Source organism: Phalacrocorax carbo, chromosome Z (assembly GCF_963921805.1).
Source record: "Phalacrocorax carbo chromosome Z, bPhaCar2.1, whole genome shotgun sequence".
Lineage (NCBI taxonomy): Eukaryota > Metazoa > Chordata > Aves > Suliformes > Phalacrocoracidae > Phalacrocorax > Phalacrocorax carbo.
This window is the reverse complement of record NC_087548.1, coordinates 37,354,593-37,376,018: the sequence shown is the minus strand read 5'-3', so window position 1 is coordinate 37,376,018 and position 21,426 is coordinate 37,354,593. Positions and strand designations below refer to the sequence as shown.

Sequence of the window (21,426 nt, the reverse complement as noted above, 5' to 3'; positions counted from 1 at the left end):
ACGCCCCTCGGCTGGGGAAGTCCGGCTCGCCATTGGGGCAGCTCAGGTGACGCGACTATGGGCGGGGCCGTTCTCGCGAGAGTTGACGGGTGTATGTGAGGATTGTAGGCGGAAGTACGGCCTTTTTTTGCGGCGGCGAGGAGAGGGAAGGATGAAGGTGGGGTTGCGCCCAGGAGGGTCCGGGTTCGCCCCGCCATAAATGGCTCTGGCACTCCTTGTGGGACCGCCGGTGGAGGGCAGTGGTCGCTGGTGGTGGGGCTGGGACGTCGCTATGGGGCGGATGGGAGCGGATTGTCGGCGGGACGACATGGCGGCTGCGTGGGCCCTCTTCCCTTCTCTCAGCGGGATTGCCCCTGACGCCGAGCCGTTGAGCCTCGGGGTCCGGTGCCCGTCGTGCCTCCGCTTAGAAGGCCCTTCGCAAGCGTGCGGCCCGCACTACCGGCCGCGGGGCCTATAGGGGAGGCACCGTGTGCGTTGGGTCTGGGCCCGCGCAGCTCCCGGGTGCTGCTCGAGCGGGAAGCGCTGGCAGCTGTCTCCGGGCATGTGGGCTTTGCAGCGGCCCCCAGGGAGCGCGGGCAGCCGACATCAGCAAGGGTCGCCCCCCTTCGGTTGCTTGAGCAATTTTGTGATAGAGCATGTCCCGTGAGGGGCTTGCAGAGGAAGAGAGAGCAGGTTTCTGCTGCTCTTACCTTGATTTGCTTGATTGTAGTCTGCTTGAAGGTGATCAAGCTCCAGCTATGGTAAAGCTAGTTTTCTGTGTAATGACCGCATAATACAGCCCAGTGTGGCCAGGGACAGACATGCCTGGCTCTCTGAGCATGCTCGTGGCAAGTTAGGGCTAGGAAGCATTCATGCAAGGAATTTCAGCTTTGAAATGCTGAGGTGGAACCAGCAGATAAATGCTAATTTTCTGTTAAACTACTACATGAGAAGTTTCAACCAAATCTAACTTTTCTTTTTTATTCTTCCCTCCCACCCCGCTAGCTGAACATTTCTTTCCCAGCCACTGGCTGCCAGAAACTGATTGAAGTGGATGATGAGCGCAAGCTGAGAACATTCTATGAGAAACGAATGGCCACGGAGGTTGCAGCTGATGCTCTTGGTGAGGAGTGGAAGGTAAGAAGTGTAAGATTTGTCAGTGGTACTTGCAGAGTTTAAATTAAAAAGATTTATCCAGTATGCAGTTGTCATACTGGAGTACTTGTATGGTGTATGTGTGGCAGGTATGTTGAAAGTTTCTCCTGCTATGTATACTAAATTTGGTGATAAGGCTGGCCTGTTCTGGTACTTCTATCCAAGTGATTTGGTTTTTTTAGCCTTGTGTTCAGAGGTTTTTGCTGCTGTCTGCAGTAGCTTTCTTCATTTGACTGCATCTTGGTATACAGGACAAGTCTGTACTGTAAAACTGCTCATCTGTTCTTTACTGGTCAAGTTCAAAATTGCATCTTCGTGTTTGACCTGTTGCTAGTGCATTGGGAAAAAACATGTCGGGCCTGGTGGGTGGGCTTGGAATAGTTTAGTGTTAATATAGTCTGGCTGGCTGAGTTTGGGTAAGTTGATCTGCCACCACTCCACAAGGAAGGCAATCAAAGCTTTACTTTTCCTGTTTACTCACATATCCCTACTGCAGACACTGCTGTACTGTATGCAGATTTCCAGTTTGTGATAACAGGCTTTGGTTAGGTTTAGGTTTAAAGAAGAGCTAGACAATAATGGACAAAATTCAGTCAGATGTAGCTTAAAACTTTGAATGGATAGGAGCTTTAATTTTTTAATATATATTGGAAGATAAGTAGGATGAATGTAAATTCTGGTATGCAGAGGTATTTTGCACATCTATTTAGTACCGTTGGAGTGGGTTTAGTTAAAGAAGTTGCTAGTATTGGCAGTAATGGTGGCTTCCTGAACTGTGGGCACAGTGCCCCATTGTTCTAGACAGTATGTTGTGATATCCACCACTCCGTATCTCCTTGAAATAATAGACATGGTAAAGTAAATAAGAGATGTATTTCTGTGTTTTGGTAGGGCTATGTTGTCCGGATCAGTGGTGGCAACGACAAACAAGGCTTCCCTATGAAGCAAGGTGTCTTGACTCATGGACGTGTCCGCCTTCTGCTAAGCAAGGGCCACTCCTGCTATCGCCCCAGAAGAACTGGAGAGAGGAAACGCAAATCTGTTCGCGGTTGCATCGTTGATGCCAACTTGAGTGTTCTGAACTTGGTCATAGTGAAAAAAGGTAAGAGTCTGGATGAAAGCACTCAATAGGAGAAGCGGGCACCTGGAAGGAGCCTGCTTGCTAGTGGCTGAGAAGTTCGGTAGAATGCAAATGCAGTCCCAACTTGAGAGTGTGAGTGTATTGAAATTCCCTCTGAGCATTATGCTCATGTAATTTTAAAACTGGTTACTGAAACACTTTTATTGCTGCCAGCCATCTGATCACATTAAATCAGCAAAGTGGTGCAAGGGGTGGCGCTAATGGCGGGTGAACCCGCAGGTTCATGTAATATTATCTTGAATTTTCATGCACTTCAAACTTAAAATCAAAATTAACTAAGGAAGCAGATGTTTAGTAGATGCAGGATTAATTTGCAGGTTTAACCTTACATTCTCAAAGGTGAAAAGGATATTCCTGGGCTGACAGACACAACTGTGCCCCGCCGTCTTGGTCCCAAGAGGGCCAGCAGAATACGCAAGCTGTTCAACCTGTCTAAGGAGGATGATGTTCGCCAGTATGTTGTGAGGAAGCCTCTGAACAAAGAGGGTAAGAGCTCAAATTTTACAACTCTTCAGTTTCTTGTAATTATCAGCAAAGAGGTGTCTAGTCTACTGCAGTGAATGAAGCACATTATAGTAGTAGATCCAGGAGTTGACTGTTGTGGTATGAAAGCTTTATCAAGCGTAACTTCAGGATAAGAAGTGGAGTTTCTTGGTTGCCCCATTTCTTTTACTCTTCTCTTTCCATCTGCTTTGGCACAGTTTGTTTTTAAATGGTTGATACCATCTGGATTAGTATTTATGTATGGGTGGTTCTAAAAATAATCCATAAGTAATTGTTACTAGAAGACAGTTAAATGTGAGGTGGAATGTTTTTGAAACATTTTTATGAGGTGGAGGGAAAAAAAGCAGTATATAGAGAAGATACTGAGGGTTTTCCCCACTGCTTGTGATAGTGTCTGAAATGAGCTTTTATTGGGAGGGCATTGTTTTGCTTACCACCTGCCTCTTGCACTGTAAGATTTTAATTTTGGGTTCTTTTGCATTTGATCAGGGAACAGACAGGGTGAGGATTTTTAGCAGAAGGGACATAATAAAGTTTGGGCACTGTGAAAGCTTGTTGGGAGAAAGATGGCTGCTTTCTGCATCATGGGAACTATTCCATCCATTAAAGAACATGATCGTGGTGGACATCAGAGTTACTTGCGACTGCTGAAGTTGGGCAGGACTGAGTAGTGATGTTTTACAGATGTGTGTGGTGTCACATTTTGTTTGTTCATTATGGGATCTGTAGTTCTGTTCCTTGGAGATACACGTGCCAAGCCTATGTAGAATTGTAGAGAGCTTTTTAATGCCGAAAGCATAATGTCTTGTTCTGAAAGCTAGGCAATGAGTTTCCATAGCCCTTAAATGTTTTAAGTCTAGGGGGAGTTAAGACAGACCTGCCAAGAACCTAGGACTTTTCACAAAAACGCAGGGAGTTAAGAGGTGTGTTACTTCCACTTCATTGCTGATAAATCATGAGCATTAAAGACTATAATTTGTTAATGATACATCTGACAGTAATTGATCATTTTTCCTGCAAAATCTGTCAAGAGGCTGAACTCTGTATAAGTTGCTATAATATGTAGTACACTAAATAATGTTACCATAACAGTGAATGGAACTTACTCTTAAATTTGCTAGATGAGGCCTGAGGCCACTTAGGAAGATAATCTGCCACTTCTGCTGATTCACAATGCTTTTTTAGGCAAGAAGCCCAGAACCAAGGCTCCCAAGATCCAGCGACTAGTGACTCCTCGAGTTCTGCAACATAAGCGCAGACGTATTGCTCTGAAGAAGCAGCGCACTCAGAAGAATAAGGAGGAAGCAGCAGAATATGCGAAGCTCTTGGCCAAGAGGATGAAGGTGCGTTTGCCCTTAACTCAGCTATGTGGAATACCTCATAGCCTGGAACCAAGAGGTTTGATAAACTTGACTGCACACTTAGAGCTGCCCTGTATCTAGCTCATTTTGAATAGGGATGCCTGAATGTAAGTGTAAATATTGCTGGTCAAATGTTTTTGTGGGAATTTCTATCCATTTTTGCCAGTCCTAGAATAGTAGACATTAACCAGACCAATTAATTTTATCTGAGAGCTGATTTTGAAGAAAACGAACAGATACGGCCTGTGAAGTTTATTTGGTAGCAATTTTAGTTCCAGTGAATTCTACTTCAACTCAGATGCCCAAGCATTTGAGTGATTGCATGGAGAAACAGGATCCAGCAGCTGACCTGGAAGATAACTTGGCAAGAAGCATTTTGTTTGGATGAGTTTGCTCTTGCACCTAAAACACAGCGACTGCCAAAGCAATGCTGTTGGAACATTTGGCACAGTGCTTGAGCACTTCATGACCTCCAGACTGAAACTGAGCGTAGATAGACCTCTAGTATGTTGTGAACTCTGCATTAGTATTTTTATTGTAATTTTGGACACCAGTCCTTATTGTTTGAAGACACAGGTCTGTACAGGATTGTAGAATAATTCTGCTCTGCAAAGAAGGAAAAATAGTTTGCGTTATTGACTGAAGGAGTCTTGTTGTTTCTGGTAGCTTCCTTCAAGTTACATTTTTCCCTAGTCTGTTGCTTTGTAGATGTTTTGAAGTGTTTGGTTATACGTAACACCTCAGTACTCACTTCATGCTGCTCTGCTTTTCAGGAAGCCAAGGAGAAACGCCAGGAGCAGATTGCAAAGAGGCGCCGGCTTTCTTCATTGAGAGCCTCTACATCTAAGTCTGAGTCGAGTCAGAAGTAAAGATGTGCATCATAGTAAAAATAAACCCTTTTTGTGGTTAACTTTCAGTTAACTTTCCAGTGCGTATTGTTACTGTCCATCTCTTTAAATAGTAGTCTAAACTAACTGCATCATATAGGCCAAACTGGAACCACAAGCCTTGGTCTTGATGAAGTTCTCTTGAACTTGTAATACGTATTATCTTTAGTGAGAAGTTGCAATTGATAATAACCATGTGCAAGCATGTTGATTTTTCTACAAGCAGGATTTACCTGTAATGGCAAAATCTTGTGTGCTGATTTAGCAGTTGCCACAGGAACCAAGCTTAACTTAATCTTCAGGAGCTGTGGGTAGAACTCACTGGGTACTGTTCAGTGGTTTGTTTGGGCTTTTTTGATCTTCAGTACATGGTAGTGTTTCCAGGTGAGGAATCATGTCACTTCTTTTGGTACTGAGTGTAAGATTGGCAAAACATAAATCCTTTAGCTGATTCTTGGCAGAATTAAGTTGGTCACTGAGTCTCAAGTTGGAGGGACCCATGAGACGTTCTGTGATTCTGCAAGTATTTCAGTGTGCTGCTCTTGAAACTAGTACTGAATACTGGGCATGATTAAGCCAGCCATTAAAAGGTTTTGACTTCAAAATTTCACCCAAGGATAAAAAGCTTTTGAGTTTTTATGTCTTCAGACTGTACTTTGTGGGGCCTAGTATAGAATTCTGGGGGACCCCACTTGCGACAGGCTGCCAGCCTGAGTAAAGAACATTGATTACCACCCTCTGAGTGCAACCTGTGAGGCAATTTCCTGCCCATCTCACACACCACCTGTGCAATCTAACTTGTTCAGGAAAAGGCTGTGGGAAATGGCATCAAATGCTTTGCTGAAGTGTAGCTGAACTATACTCACTGCTCTCCCCTGATGACTGATGTTCTTTTGTTGTAGCAGGTGATCAGTTTAGTCTGGTATGATATGCCTTTGGTAAATATGTACTGGATTTTCCCAGTCACCTGCTTTCACCATGGCTTTAGGTCATGGATGAATCAAATCCCCAACTCAGAAGAGGTTAATGAGAGTGTGCTCTCCCTTGCTCCCAGTGCACTTCCTGACTTTACTACAGTAGGATCTGCAATAAAACTGCAATGTCACCCTAACGGCAGCTCAAAAGCTGTGATATGCGGCTTGACGCCAGCAGCACTCAGTCGACGAGGAGCACAGCGGCGGCAAGGGCAAGTCCCGTGGCTCAGCACGAGATCGGGGCAGGTGAGGCGGTTGCTCGTACCCGAGAAGCCCGAGGGTGAACAGAGGGACCCGTCAGGAGACGGCAGCTTTCGCGCCGTGGGGCGTTGCCAGAACGTGGGGCGGGAGATTTAAACGGCCCCTAGGGAGCGCGAGCGACCAGGAGCGCGAGAACAGGACGGGCAAACGGGGCGTGGCGTGGCGCGGCGCGTCAGAAGGAAGTGGCGCGGCAGTTCTCGCAGGCAGGGCGAGCAGGAGGGACTCCACAGCCCGCTTGTAAGTTTACAGCTCAGGCAAGTGTTTTGGTCTCTGGTGAAATGGTGGGCACTCACCTCAGAGCTAAAACCACTCTTCCTGCAGCAAAAGCCTCCGAGATGTCAGACGCATCCACCCAGAAGGATCTGGTAATAACGGAAACATCAGTACAGGCAGTGGGTTGCGGCAAATACCCAAACCCCCCTCCTGATGAAAACATAAGTACCTGCATGAGGTGTGCAGGTTGATGACCTGTTACGTCAGCTGGCTGACTGCAGGAAACAGTTAAGAGGCTGTGCAGTATTAGAGGAGCTGAGGCAGAGATAGACAGATGGTTTCCGAATCATGTTCCTGTGGCAGATGCCACCGAGAATGAGGCACTGTGGACCCTGGTAACTCACAGAAGCAGGATTCCACATCAGCCTGCACCCTCCACCATCACAATCAGAAACAGCTATGAAGCCTTAACAACTGAGGACACCCATGAGCAAGGTCTGCAAAGTCCCCTGCAAGGGGACACTGTACTAGCAATACACAGTGGACATCATAAAAAGAAACAATGAGTGGTTGTGGTGGGTGACTCTATTGAAGGGTACCGAGGCACCCATCTGCTGACCTGACAGGGAGTCACGAGAGGTATGCTGCCTTCCAGGAGCCAAGGTCCGAGACATTGCCAAGAGGGTGCCACAACTCATCAGGAAAACAGCCTACTATCCAGTACTACTATTTCATGTAGGCATGAACGACACTGAGAGCCGTAACCTAGGTAAAATCAAGTAAGGCTTTCGAGCCCTGGGGGAGCAGGTGAAAAACACTGGTGCCCAAGTGATCTTCTCTTCCATTTTGCCAGCTCAAGGGAAGGGAGCAGCCAGACACAGGCACATAATGTATATCAACTGCTGGCTACGTGGCTGGTGCCACCATGAGGGGTTTGGCTTTTATGACAATGGGGTGTTCTTCAATGACTACAACATGGTAGGGAGGGATCAAATCCACCTGTCCAAAAGGGGTAAGGGAATCTTCAGCAGTAGGCTGGCTAACTTGGTGAGGTGGGCTTTAAACTGAAGGACTTGAAACAGGTGGGATCCATTGCGAAAATGCTCACACCAACCAGCATGTCCAATGGGGGGAGTAAGTCAGGCCAAGCAGTGTGGTGATAAAGGTTCCTTAGCTGTCTCCCAAGAAGTGAAACAGAAGAGTAATCACCTCAGGTGTATGTATATAAATGCACGCAGTCTAGATAACAAACAGGAGGAACTGGAGCTCTGTGCCCACTTGGAAGGGTATGACATCATAAGAGTAACTGAAACATGGTGGGACAACTCAAATGACTGGGGGATCGCAATAGGCAGTTACAGGCCATTTTGTAAGAACAGGCAGGGTAGAAGAGGTGGAGGAGTTGCACTCTACATTAAGGAAAACCTTGAATGTATTGAAGTCAACTATGGTAATTGCGACTGCTCTATCGAATGTCTCTGGGTTAAAGTCAAAGGGGTCATATCCAAGCAGGACCTCATAGTGGGCATCTGCTATTGACCTCCTAACCATGATGATGCCGACGCAGCGATATTTGGGGCACTAAAGCAAGCTTCTGGCCAACAGAACCTGGTCCTGATGGGTGACTTCAACTACCCAAACATCTGCTGGAAAAACAATATGGCAGCTCACATGTCATCCACCAAGTTCCTAGAATGTATAGAGGACTGTTTCCTGATAAAAATGATAGATATGCCAACCAGGAATGAGGCACTGCTGGACTTGCTATTCACAAACTGAGAAAGCCTGCTTGGTAATATATTGGTTAGCGATAGCCTTGGCTGCAGTGACTACAATATTGTGGAGTTTGGGATCCTGCTGAGTGTGCTGAAGGTCAGCTCTAAGACAAGGGTTCTGGATTTAGAAGAGCAAACTTCAGTTCACTCAGGGCTCAGTTGGGAGGGATTCGATGGGAAGCTTCCACGGAAGACAAAGGAGCTAGTGAGTGCTGGGAGTTCTTCAAGAACTCTCTATTTGAAGCACAAAGCCAATTTATCCCCTACAAAGGAAAGGGAAGTAAGTGGTGCAAGAGGCCCCCATGGCTCAACCATGGCCTCCTGGGTCTACTCAAATCCAAAAGGGAAGCATACCAGAGATGGAGAAGTGGAGGATTATCCATTGAGAGCTACAAGGGCATTGCCAGAGCGTGCAGAGATGCAGACAGAAAAGCAAAAACCCAACTCAAATTGAAACTGGCTGTAGACGTGAAAAATAACAAGAAAGGCTTCTTCAGGTATGTCAACCATAAGCAGAAAAAGAAGGAAAACATAGGCCCACTGCTAAACAGAAAAGGAGAGCCAATCACCAATGATACAGCAAAGGCAGAGGTCCTCAACACCTTCTTCACCTCTGTCTTTACCAACACTGTTGGGTCCCAGGCTTTGGGAACAAAATTGCCGGTTGATCCAAACACCAACCCACCATCAGTGAACGAAGATTAGTACATGAATTACTACAGGAGCTTGACCCCTACAAATCACTGGGTGCTGGCGCCATCCACCCGACGGTGTTGAGAGAGCTGGCTGACATTGAGAGGCCACTCTCCATAATCTTCGAGAACTCATAGAGAATGGGGCATGTCCCAGAGGACTGGAGGAAGGCAAGTGTTACCCCTATCTACAAGAAAGGCTCGAGGGAGGATCCAGGTAATTACAGGCCCATCAGTCTTACTTCAGTCCCTGGGAAAGATATGGAATGAATTCTCCTGGGGCCATCAACAAGTCAAATGAAGTACGTGATTGGGAAAAGCCAACATGGCTTCACTAAAGGCAGATTGTGCTTGACAAACCTGGTGGCCTTCTATGACAAATTGACTTGCCTGATTGACACAGGGCAGGTAGTGGACATTGTCTACCTGGACTTCTCCAAAGCCTTTGATACAGTTCCACACGGCCTCCTCCTGGAGAAATTAATGCGTTATGGCCTAGACAAGTGGTCTGTGCAGTGGGTGGGGAACTGGCTGACAGGCCGCACCCAAAGGGTGGTGATAAATAGCTCCTTTTCCAAGTGGCACCTGTCACAAGTGGGGTCCCCCAGGGATCGATATTGGGGCCAATGTTATTCAATATATTCATAAGTGGTCTGGATAATGGGATCAAGTGTAGCCTGATGAATTTTGCAGATGCCACCAAGTTGAGTGGGGAAGTAGACACTCCAGAAGGGAGAGCTGCTCTGCAGGACAATCTGGATAGGCTGGAAGAGTGGGCCAGCAAGAACCTTATGAAGTTCAACAAGGTCATGTGTAGGGTCTTGCACCTGGGAAAACATAATCCGGGAGTGCAGCACAGACTGGGATCCACTTGGCTGGACAGCAGCTCTGTGGAAAGGGACCTGGGGGTTCTGGTGGACAGGAAGCTCAACATGAGCAGAGTGTGCTGCTGCAGCTAAGAAGGCCAACAGGATGCTGGGTTGCATCAAAAAGGGCATCACCAGCAGAGATAAAGAAGTCATTATCCCACTCTACTCAGCGCTTGTCAGGCCACACCTGGAGTACTGTGTACAGTTCTGGTCCCCGCTATACAAAAAGGATGTGGACAGGCTGGAAGGTGTCCAGAGAAGGGCCACGAAGATCATCATAGGACTGGGAAGCCTGCCATACAAGGATAGGCTGGGGGAGCTGGGTTTGTTCAGCCTTGAGAAAAGGAGGCTCAGAGGGGATCTCATCACCATGTACCAGTACTTAAGGGGTAGCTACAAAGAAAGAAGATGGAGACTCCCTTTTTACAAGGAGTCACATGGAGGGGACAAGGGGGAATGGACACAAGTTGCTCTTGGGGAGATTCTGATTGGACACAAGAGGAAAATTTTTCACAGTCAACCATTGGAATAATCTCCCCAGGGAAGAGGCTTACTCGGCCATGTTGGACACCTTCAAGAGTCATCTGGACAGGATGCTGGGCCATCTTGTCTAGACTGTGCTCTTCCTAGAAAGGGACCCTGAGGTCCCTTCCAACCTGTGATTCTGTGCATAAATACTGTTGTGCTTTTTAAATATTGTGTTGGGTGAACTTTGTGTATAGGAATCCTGCAAACCTGTTACAACCACCCCTCACTGAGCATGCGCTCTGCTTTTCTCTTAGCCTGTAACTTTAAATCAAAGTGAGAAATTTCTACACCGATCCATAATGAAAGTATGTATGATTAGAGTCACTCAAGCTCCACCTAAAACATAAAATAGTAGAATAATGACCCCAAGAGAGAGGGACGTTAGGGAAGATACCACTGCAGACTACTGGGATCAGTCAACAGGCTGAATCTCTCTTCATACCCATAGGAACTCCTATTGGGTGTGGCTCAAACACTTGGTTATACCGAGTGATGCCCCAGGAAATTTGGAGAACAAGCTTGTTATTTTGTGTTTTGTGTTTTAGTGCTTTATACTTGCATGTGCTTTGCAGACAGTGTATTTATCACCCGCAATCTGATAAGAACCTCTATTTCTGTTACTTCAATAAACCACACTGTTAGTGAATTTGGCTGTGAAGCGCTATTGGGCACGACTAGACTAATAGCGAGTGGTCGTCCTGTTGGTGAATCCCTCATGGACTAACAGCGCTGAATCGGGTATCACTCAGAATCTAAGACCAGCCGCCCCCAGCCCCTCTGATATCTGAGGACCAGCTGGATTGCAAATAAGCCACAGCTGGGTTTATTTTCTGCCAAATTTCTTCATCTATTAATGCAACAGATGCATACATATTTTATTTTGAGAAATGAAAAATTGTTTCTTAGTCTAGGACATCTATAGAGTTCAGAACGGCAGAGTGCCCTTTTAACTAAAGAAATATTTGTCAAATGTACAAAAACATTACAGAGAAACACTTGTTAATCAAAGCACTGTAAATGGATGCCATTTTTCAACTGTTCAAAACAGTCTCTAAACCAGTGCAAATTTTATTGCATTAAAGAAAACTTCCCAGCTTGCATAATAAATTCATAATTTATTCACACTACATCCTTTCATCCTCATTACAATACAGTTTATTTTAAGCTCCTAAAAGGAGTTCAATGTGCTTCTAAAAACAGCAAACAATCCCTTTTATTTGCACCATTGACTGATGCAGACTGAAAAAACAAATAAACCCCCCCTCCCCCCGTTTCTCTCCTCGTATGCATCACAATATACAGCACAGAGTTCAATTCAACCATTCAGTTTCATGACTTAAAAGTTACAAGGGTGTTTGTTTTTTAAAAAGGTCCATAATGAAAAGCTGATATACAGAGGGCACCTTAAGATTTTTATTAGGTAAAAGACCTTTGTTGAAAATGTACAGTTATGTGAATAAGATGACCTGCTTACCATTTAATGAAATAAAGTCATCTGCATTGAAGTGATTGTTGAATTAAGAGTTTTAAAAAGAGAAGACTACTGACTGGGTTTCTTCAGTTACTTAAATTTAAAAAATTTCTTTTTAAAAATATAATTTCTATGATCTAATTTAATATACATTTTGAAAATATCCCCTATGTTGCAGTTATTCAAGGAAAGCAGTAAACTCAATGAAAGGTATATTCTTCTAGCTGCAGCAATACAAAAAGCCAGTAATTCACAGTTAAAGTGGAATAAAATTATTCATTCACTAGTGCAATGTAGCTTGAGCTTAACCAATGTGAAAATCCACTAGGAACAAGACTAAGTTACTTGCAAAATAAATGAATTTAGTCTGAAACACATATACTAAATATAATATTTTCCATTAAAATTGTATTGTCTAAACTTGCGTTATATAAGTTGTGAAGGCAGGATATGACTATAAGTAACATACAGATGCTCCTAGTAACATGTAAAAGCTGGTACCTATGACTGTGCCAATACTGCAGCCACATCAGTCTCCTGTACCTACAGGGTTTTTAAAGTTGTTGTCTCTTGGTATTGTGCCAGAATATATTTATAATTCACAAAAGAAAATTTGTCACTTAAGAATCCTGATTCTAAACCTTTAAGACCCCTTTTGTTGTTTTAATTCTTGAAAAAATAGCTATTTTTATATGAGCACACAAGCTATATTTAACTGTTTTATAGCTGGGTGAAAGGTGCAAGATAGTATCTTCTCAGCATAACTAACTGACTGCAGTTCAACATCCTTAGGGCTATAATTCAAGGAAGCTTTGCTGTGATAGTTGTTATTTCAACACAAACTTTCTAAGTTCCTGGGCTTACCTGAAATTCATTAACAGTTTGCATCCACATATGTAATAAGTTTGGCTTACACCACCCTCACTTTGTGCACACATTGCAGGTTTTGAAATGAATACTGTTCTTCACATTTATATGTGAGAATTCCAAAATACACACAAAGAGCCATCTCCTCCTGAACACTGGCTGTTGAGCTACTAGAAAGAGTATTTTGAGGCAAGAATTTTGCAAGTGAGTAAAATGCTACTTTTTCTGCTCACATTGAGAGAAAAACAGAACCAAGCTCATTCATGCATTGTGGATTCAGATAAATTTGCATTTCTAGGAGTGCAGAATCAAATAAATTAGAAGCATTTGTAGGTAACTGAGTCATTTCTATGTAGCCCAAGAAGTTCATGCTGTTACTAACTTGCAGAGAAGAACTTACTAGCCATTTAGCGCCCAGTTTCCAGAATGACAAAAGTGTTTGCAATGTACTCATTAAAATCTTTTGAAGACTTTTCCCTGTTAATTTTTGGCCAGATTTCCAACCATATGAGTATTAAGCTATGTTAAGCTATTTTATGCCATGCCCTTTTCTTAGGCAAACTCACAGTTCTTCAGCATTCAAATTAGGGAAGCCTACATCTCAGAAAGCTTGTGTACTCTCTACCTGTTTGTAGGAGGAGACATAAAAGTCAAAGGAAGAACAGGAAGTGCCATCATGCATTTGAAAGGAGAGAAAGCAACTAGGAAAAAGAATCCAGTCATTTCTTAATTCCCTTCAAATTTTTGTGAACTACTTTTTTTTTACCAGGAAAGCATCTCTTTAGATGAAAGCTTGATAATCAAATTGCTTTCGAAGATCTCCTTTTTGTTTAACCATGGATTTAATTCAAGAACGAGCTGATTTGTTAGCTATTAAAAACTAGGCATTAAAAAAATCCAAATTAAAAAGAGTAAGCGCTTACTTTTGTCATTCTATGTTAAAGAATACATTTCAATAGGCAGATTCAAGTTTTCACGTAATTACATGCGGGACTTCTACCACTCTGAAATCCAGCCACATACAACAGGAATAGAAGTTAATTTGTAGTGTACAGAAATGCCAATATGCAGGAGCAAATCAAAGCAAGTTCAATCCTGCATCTGTCCTTTTCCCCTCATGGTTTATGGTTTTTTTTTTCTTTAGTGTATATAATTGGGGAAAGTCTAACATTTAGCACTAGATGCTGTGACACGATCTGCTTTGCTGTTTCTACAACACTACTGCCTGATTAATCTACATTTTCAGCAACAGAATGGATGCTTGATTTGAAATGAAGGTGATCTGCTTACAGAATTGGGTTTATAAAAATACTATTCAAAATGATTCAAAACAATTTGGATGTCACCAATTATCTAAAACAGAACTCATTGGACAGATATTCTTTGTAATTCAGTGAGCTGGGTGAATTTAAGGATAACTAGAACTTGATTCCTCACAAGTTGCGTCACATAATCATACGGTTTGCCCATTTAACACTCAAAAAATGTCTTTGTATAGCTGTATGTTTATGATCAGTATAGAATTATAGAGGAAAATTTGCTGCTTTGATTTGTAGAAATATTAAGTTGTGTGAACTAAGGCTTCAGAGAGACTTTTACTTTAGAAGGACAGAACCATGCATGTCAATTATGTAATTAGAAGAGAGGAAAGCACGAAGAATCAAGATCTACTCTTCTATTGTGATGCAGGTCAGATATCTGCAAGCAATCATGCATAAACCCAAAGAATAGAGAATTAAAAAAAAAACCCTCAGTGTGTGCTTTCTTGCTTTTAGTTGTTGAGAAAGCGCAACATTTTCATCAGGAGAGAATCTGTCTAGACAATATCCCCATTTTAACTTAGGATCAGCACTTTTAGACAAAATCCAAGGAATTGTTCTATGATACAAATGTATTTTGTCACAAATAGTGTAAATCCCTTGTTTTAGCCTCATGAAAAAACAGAAGTTGGTTTTGTTGTTTCATGTAGAAGCTGTTCCAGACAGATCTTCATCCCTCATCATTTTCAAGCATGAAAATTTTAAAGAAAGAGAGTAGTATGAAGTAAATACATTCATACTCAGATGTGATTATAGTTTTAGCTATGCTCCTTTAACATGCTACAAATCTTACTCTTTTTTTCCCTCTAGGAATAATTCCATCAGAAAAGCCACACCATTCAATTTCATAAATGTTATAATATTTCTCAAGTAACAGAAACTTTTAATCTGTTGACTAGTAGCCAGGCTCTTCTTGCCAAGACTATGACTACTGTAGTCAATTAGATACATGAGGTGAGGAAGTGTCTTATCTACTAGAATCAATCCAAAAGATGGATTCATCTTTTCAGATCATACAGTCAAGCACTTCATTTGTGCTAACATATACCTTGAAGACCACAATTATAAATACTTTCTAATTGAAATATTGATTTTGGACTATCAGTGCAAAATAATTAACCCACAGGCTAGCGTGAAACCATGGGAGAGGCTGATAAAGAATTCAAGGAAAAGACACTTTTTAAGCATACATGCATACAGTATAAAGCATATTTTTTTCAGACTACCTGTTTGACAAACCTTGTATGTATCCTAATGCCATTTACGCTTCCTATCTAATTTTTGAAAAGCTTTTTCTGAGCTGCTTAGTGTAGAAGCTTATCATTCTTCTGCAGAAAGCAGCAGTACATTCATAGGATCTTTAATTTGTCAGATAGAGAATATAGGAAAACTGAGCCTAAGTTTCTGGTTTTCACAACTATAGACATACATTATGACAAGGTCAGCCAAATACAATTTAGAATACTGACTGGGACAACGGTAGCAATTTTAGGTACTGTGATCTGACAAAAGCAACTGCATTGCAACTTCCAATGCAAAGCCTCAAATACTTATATTCATACATACATACTGCACACCATTAAAAAGATCCCTGTTTAGGTAAAGGTCATTCTAAAGAAGTAGTGAAGAATCTAAGTATTCTGTGGCAGAAAAGGTATTTCATTAAAATACACAAATATTGGTGGCCTTTAAGAAAGTCACCAACTATAGGCTGCTGTTTTATCATCATCTGTTTGAACAACTTGATATTGTGGGGGAAAGATTTGAGGAAGGAAAAGGAGAAGTATATACAGGAAAAAAAGGCAAATCAATCACTGAAACCAACTTACCCTATTAATATAGTTTTAAAACATTTTAACATACTTCACACTGTGTCTCACAAGATGAAAGACAAGAATATATGCTGTAGCTCAATGAAATTTGTTTGACAAATTGCTCAGTTACCACCTTTTGGGATTCAAAGTGTGTATATCACCATGCTTCTTGTTTGTTCACCTCTACTTCTATCTCACTGAGATTTAGTGTGTGTCTTCCTCATTTTTATATTAAAGGTGCTCCAAAGCACTTCCTACAACATTCAACCCTTCTGCTTGGTGGAGCATCTATTTTCTGCATCTTTTCAAGAACATCCTTTGGTAGATTTTTATGTGCAAGTCTGTATTCATTATCAAAGACCTCTGAAATAGAAAAAGAATAATTGAAGTTATTTAAGAAACCCTGTACAGTGCATGCTACTGTTCCTATAAAATACTTCTGGTGATTTTTATATAATATCAAAATAATTATCTTAACCTAAGTAGCCACAATTTTTTTTTTCAAAATGTATCCTCTCAGAGAACCTGAAAGGCATCTTCATGCTGGAGCTCCACAACACATCACAGCATATGCCTATTACTTCTATCACAGTTCAGTTTGCTTGTTCAGAGAGTGATTTCCCCTGTCACATCCCATAAGGGAGTTCCTTTGCTTGCATAGTACCAAATAGAAGTCAGGGTAGAGGAGATCAAGAAGGGGTGGGCCATCAGGTGGCTAGATGACATAGGTCTCATATGTGAGTCAGAGAAAGATGGACAAGACCAGGAACAAGTTTTCAGACATGAGGAATTAAAGATTCAAGCTAATAAACTTTGTTTAAAATACCTGATCACTGGTTTCAAACAAAGTAAAAATTAACGGCCCCATCTGAATTACATTTTTATAAAAGCAACACCTACCTGAAGAGTACAGCACAGTACTTTTCACTAAAACACAGCAATTGAAAAGTTACTTAGAAACTCATAGATGAAAAATAAATTTTATACTTTATATAGTTTTCCTATAAAGTATTCATACATTTCATACACAGACGCTATGCATTTAACAGCATTTTTTACTTACCAATGTCAATGTTCTCTCTTCCAAGAGACACCAGAGACAGGAAAAGAATTTCTCTGTAAAAACTCCTAGGAAACATTTTGAAGGGCAAGTCAATGAAAGCACCAACTATCCTGCTTAGAAAGTCAGTGCTGAAGATGCTGATCTTCCATTATGGAGTTTCTGCAACTGTTCTGTTGATCTTGCATGTGAAGAAAGTGACTGATCTACATGATGACTAACTTAAGGTTTTCTCATGCCGGAATATTTTTCTTTAACTCATTAACATATTATCACCAAATTCGAGCAGTTACATTTTCTGTGAAAAATCCCTCTGCCAAATATGCCATAAAAACTCCAGAAAAACACTAAACACAAAATTAAGTGCCACTTACTCATTAACTCATTCCTGCTTGAAGGTGAAGTACAAGGAGCAGGCTTATTTCAGATCACCCATACTTTGTTTTTTGTTTCAGAATGTGATGATCTGTCTAAGAACTGGCTATCACTAAACAATTACATATTAATTTTTTCCTTGTGGAACTCGGAGATTCTTCTTTAGGCAGATTAGTTCTTGTTTCTTTTTAGTAACCACAGAAGCAAAGCTGACTTAGCATGACAGGCTTCAAACACATCTTGTATCTGCTGTAATTTACTTCAGAGGCCGTGCTTTTGTACAAAGCCCTCTTTGAATTGTAGTGCAGATGGCAAAATGTACTGTATATGAGTTTGTTATATGTCTTCCTTTGTTTGTGGATCACGCTGTATCCACTTTTCTTAGCCAGTACTCCAGGTTGGTAGAACTTCAATAGGTATGACTACGTAGCTTGGATAATATTCCCGATACTGCAACAGGATGCTGCACACTTGTATTTATCAATTTGCTAGATCTGGAGCAACACCAAAATCTGCATAGTCAATATCTGCAATTTTCTTATTAATTTGTAAAATGTCCAATTTGATTAAAGAATTATATTCATTTGATTTGGATGAATTATGCATCTGGCTACAGAATGCATCTGTGTGTAAACATGGGCATAAACAAATATGCATAGTGTTTAGTGGACACAAATGAAATTGAATATTCCCAAGAGGTCCGTATGGAATTATCATTATGAAGTATATACAGTCTCACCTTGTTTAACTTTGAGGAGGGAGAAAGTAAGAAGAGATTACCCCCTTACCTCTGTCGTTTCACAGCTGGCTTAATTTTCTGTAGAAGTAGGTTGATTGGTTTAACAACGTTATTTTCTTGAATACTTAGTTTGATGTTCTCCAATAAAGTGTTTGTTGCCTGCTGATCTTCTGCTACTGTGGAGAGTCTCTTTTCAGAAGAATCTGGGAAATGAAACAGTATAGATATTAAAACAGTATTTTTTTTTTCACTTTAATAAGCAGAAGGTATTTCAGAAAGTGAGATATATAGAGAACCTCTACTCAATCTACAGAAATTTGTTACACTGGAAAGGCTTTGCCTGCTTATAGTCTTTAAGCCACCACAAAAGTGACAGAATGCATCAAGTATCCATGTGCAAGAGCTCCCACCTGGCAGAGAAATACAAAGAACTGAAAAGCAACCAGCATCAGATGTTGCCTGTGATGGCTGTTAGCTCAGATTTATTGCACTAAAGTTTCAAAAACTAAGTTAAATCCAAGAAGGTGATGGTTGGTGGCTGGCTGAACATGAGCCAGCAGTGTGGCCATGTGGCCAGGAAGGCCAACAGCATCCTGGCTTGTATCAGGAACAGTGTGGCCAGCAGGAGTAGGGAAGTGATTGTGCCTCTGTACTCAGCACTGGTGAGGCCACACCTTGAATACTGTGTTCAGTTTTGGGCTCCTCACTGCAAGAAGGACACTGAGGTCCTGGAGCATATCCAGAGAAGGGCAATGAAGCTGGTGAAGGGTCTGGAGATCAAGCCTTATGAGCAGAGGTTGAGGGAGCTGGGGTTGTTTAGTCTGCAGAAGAGGAGGCTGAGGGGAGACCTCATCCCTCTCTACAACTACCTGACAGGAGGCTGTAGCGAAGTGCGTGTTTGTCTCTTCTCTCAAGTAACTAACAACAGGATGAGAGGAAATTGCCTCAAGCTGTGTCAGGGTAGGTTTTGATTGGATATTAGGAGAAATTTCTTCACTGAAAGAGTGGTCAGGCATTGGAAGAGGCTGCCCAGAGAGGTGGTGGAGTCACCATCCCTGGAGGCATTCAAAAACCATATAGACGTGGCACCTGGGGACATGGTTTAGGAGGCACGGGGGTGATGGGTTGATGGTTGGACTTGATGATCCTAGATGTCTTTTCCAAGCTTAATGGTTGTATGATTCTAAGGTTATTTTTACACAAAGAAAAAGAAATCAACTGGAAGAAAACACTGTCACAGTCCTTATCAAACAAACTTTTCTTATGAATCCCTTTTTAAAAGCCATCTAAAATTCATTGATAACCTTGGGCTACATATTGAGATAGATAATGTACAGTTGAGTCAAACAGGAAAGAAAATTGTCAAGACATTGATAATCATGATTTGTTGCTTACACTGCCACTTCTAGAATAACACTGAACTATTATTCTTTGGAAAACAGTGACTCATGAGGGAATAGTCCATTTACTGGCAAAAAAATAAGTCTACAGATTACACAGCAAGCATGTGGTGTGAAAATGAAATGTAGACTAAGGCTAGTAATCATAATCACACCAACCCGAAGTTTTTGTAAAACTGTCATATATGAGGATTTATAAATGTAATTTCCTGTTTTCCAAATACTTTCTGACACTGCTGTCAAGCCTATCTACAATACTACTACTTTTCTTCTACATTTAAAACAGGCTTTTTGCTCATTTGTTTTCATAAATACATAAATTTATGCTTAATTCATGTCTGAATGCTTTGGGGATGCTTTTCATGTATTATGCTCAAATCAATATGCTTTTGTAGAAGCTGAGGGAAACAACACAACTTATTCTGTGCTCTTGACGTTTTCTGATCAGCCTGTTTATTTTCAGGACCCGTTTCAACAAACGTTTTTTAATTCCTTCGAACAAGAATTAGCATGCTACATAGTTTTTAGCATAGTTTTTAGAAGTTAAAGCACAGACTGAGAAGTTTAGGTCAACAAAAATTTTTTGCTGATCAGGAGTAATGAAATCCTGATGTTCCCATAACCAGTCTGCCTGGATTTTTTCTTCCTTCCAAATCAAGTTATGGTAGCAAAGGCCTTCTTGGATCTTACCTTTTGACAGTCAAGTAGGCTGCCAAATGTACATATTAATAGGACTTGTGATCTTTCATTAATTTATAGAAAACAAGCCACTTTTTTGTAATACAGTCTTGTTTTTCATGCCTGCATAGATATAACCAGGTAATGTAGTGAAACATTCCAATCAGGTGAAGCTTATGTAGCACCACATCTAGAGGAAATCATCCCACCTTGTTTTTAAGTGTATGACACATAAACAGACAACATACCTTTTCACACAGATCAGTAAGATATTTTCACCAATAATCTGACACTTGAGACTATGTTAAGTACCTAAGGAACTGCAGATGCTTCACACACCAAAAAAAACTTTCCAACTCGATGGGCTGTGTACTTCAGACACCACAAAACAACTGTTTCCTTCCATAGCCTCTGCTCCCTCTGCTTTCTGTAACATTTGTTTTACTTACTGAGATTCCTCCAAGATATATACAGGGGCTCCCCGGGCTCTTGGTGGAGATTGATATTGTCCCACAGAAGGTGGATGTATACTAGCTTGCTATCTTGAGCAAGAGATGTCAAAGGAAGCTAAAAAAACATGAGGAAAGGGAGAAAGTTTTAAAAACTTCAGTACAGTCTTATTATTTTAAAAACTGCTTTTTTACTCATTTTGCAAACAAAAAAAATTATTTACTTTATACTTTGAACCCAATGAACAGGAACAGTTGATGTTGTCTAGAGGAAACTGCAGTCAACCAGAACAAAGGTGCAAGTACTGCAACATACTGCAACTGCCTTTTCTAGTTTAGCCTAATGTATGAAAACCTTTCAGTTTTCTACAGATATCTGAAGAAAACATTTATAAGTATGTATCTGAAAATATTTTTTGTGCACCAAACATGTTACTTGATTTGTACTACTTATCATGCCATACCTTAGTATTTTCTGACCTGATTAAGATTTGGTATGCATGTCTATGTGTTAGTCTTCCCAAGAAGCAGAAAGAATCTGTATTTGCATACAAATATGAACCATTTATTTCCATTTCTATAATTATTTTATAAAATGAAGTCCCTCTGGAATCGCTAATCCAATAAGAATTAGTGGGCAAGAAAGATTTACCACTAGTGTGTCAATCTGAAGTAGTGATTACAAGATATTATGTCCCATCTTGCAGTTTTCTCTGATAATGCACTGTATTTTTCCAGTATGCTTTATCTTTCATTGGTATTGGTCATCTACTGGATTTCTTGGAAAATTGTTCTTGGTTCAAGGTGGGGTTTTTTTTGAAAGTTGAGGGAGAGAATTTTAAAATTAAAGTGCATACAGGTAGATAAGAAAATACTTTTTTGCATGCATCATGTACTAATACCTATTGAATTTGG

General features: G+C 41.3%; 2 protein-coding genes across 6 annotated transcripts in view; one reads left to right on the top strand and one right to left on the bottom strand.

Moving 5' to 3' along the window:
• The first annotated feature begins 28 nt into the window (after window positions 1-28).
• RPS6 (ribosomal protein S6) lies at window positions 29-5,071 on the top strand. Its single transcript, XM_064437879.1, has 6 exons — window positions 29-157; window positions 985-1,116; window positions 2,026-2,236; window positions 2,615-2,761; window positions 3,965-4,122; window positions 4,914-5,071. Exons 1-6 carry the CDS (start codon window positions 152-154, stop codon window positions 5,007-5,009), a joined length of 750 nt encoding a protein of 249 aa, XP_064293949.1. The 5' UTR covers window positions 29-151; the 3' UTR covers window positions 5,010-5,071.
• Window positions 5,072-11,434: 6,363 nt separating this feature from the next.
• Window positions 11,435-21,426, bottom strand: part of DENND4C (DENN domain containing 4C) — a 390,193-nt gene continuing 380,201 nt past the window's right edge. For all 5 annotated transcript variants that reach the window (XM_064437871.1, XM_064437869.1, XM_064437872.1 and 2 more), the window contains 4 exons: window positions 20,512-20,629; window positions 18,034-18,187; window positions 16,874-16,938; window positions 11,435-16,173 (listed from right to left, as the gene is read on the bottom strand). In XM_064437871.1, the coding sequence (XP_064293941.1) occupies window positions 16,037-16,173; window positions 16,874-16,938; window positions 18,034-18,187; window positions 20,512-20,629 (474 nt within the window). In that variant the 3' untranslated portion in view covers window positions 11,435-16,036. The remainder of the gene's footprint in view (window positions 16,174-16,873; window positions 16,939-18,033; window positions 18,188-20,511; window positions 20,630-21,426) is intronic.

Coding starts and splice junctions, on each gene's coding strand:
- RPS6 (XM_064437879.1), top strand. Junction 1,117..2,025: donor CTCTTGGTGAGGAGTGGAAG/GTAAGAAGTGTA, acceptor GTGTTTTGGTAG/GGCTATGTTGTCCGGATCAG. Junction 2,762..3,964: donor GAAGCCTCTGAACAAAGAGG/GTAAGAGCTCAA, acceptor ATGCTTTTTTAG/GCAAGAAGCCCAGAACCAAG.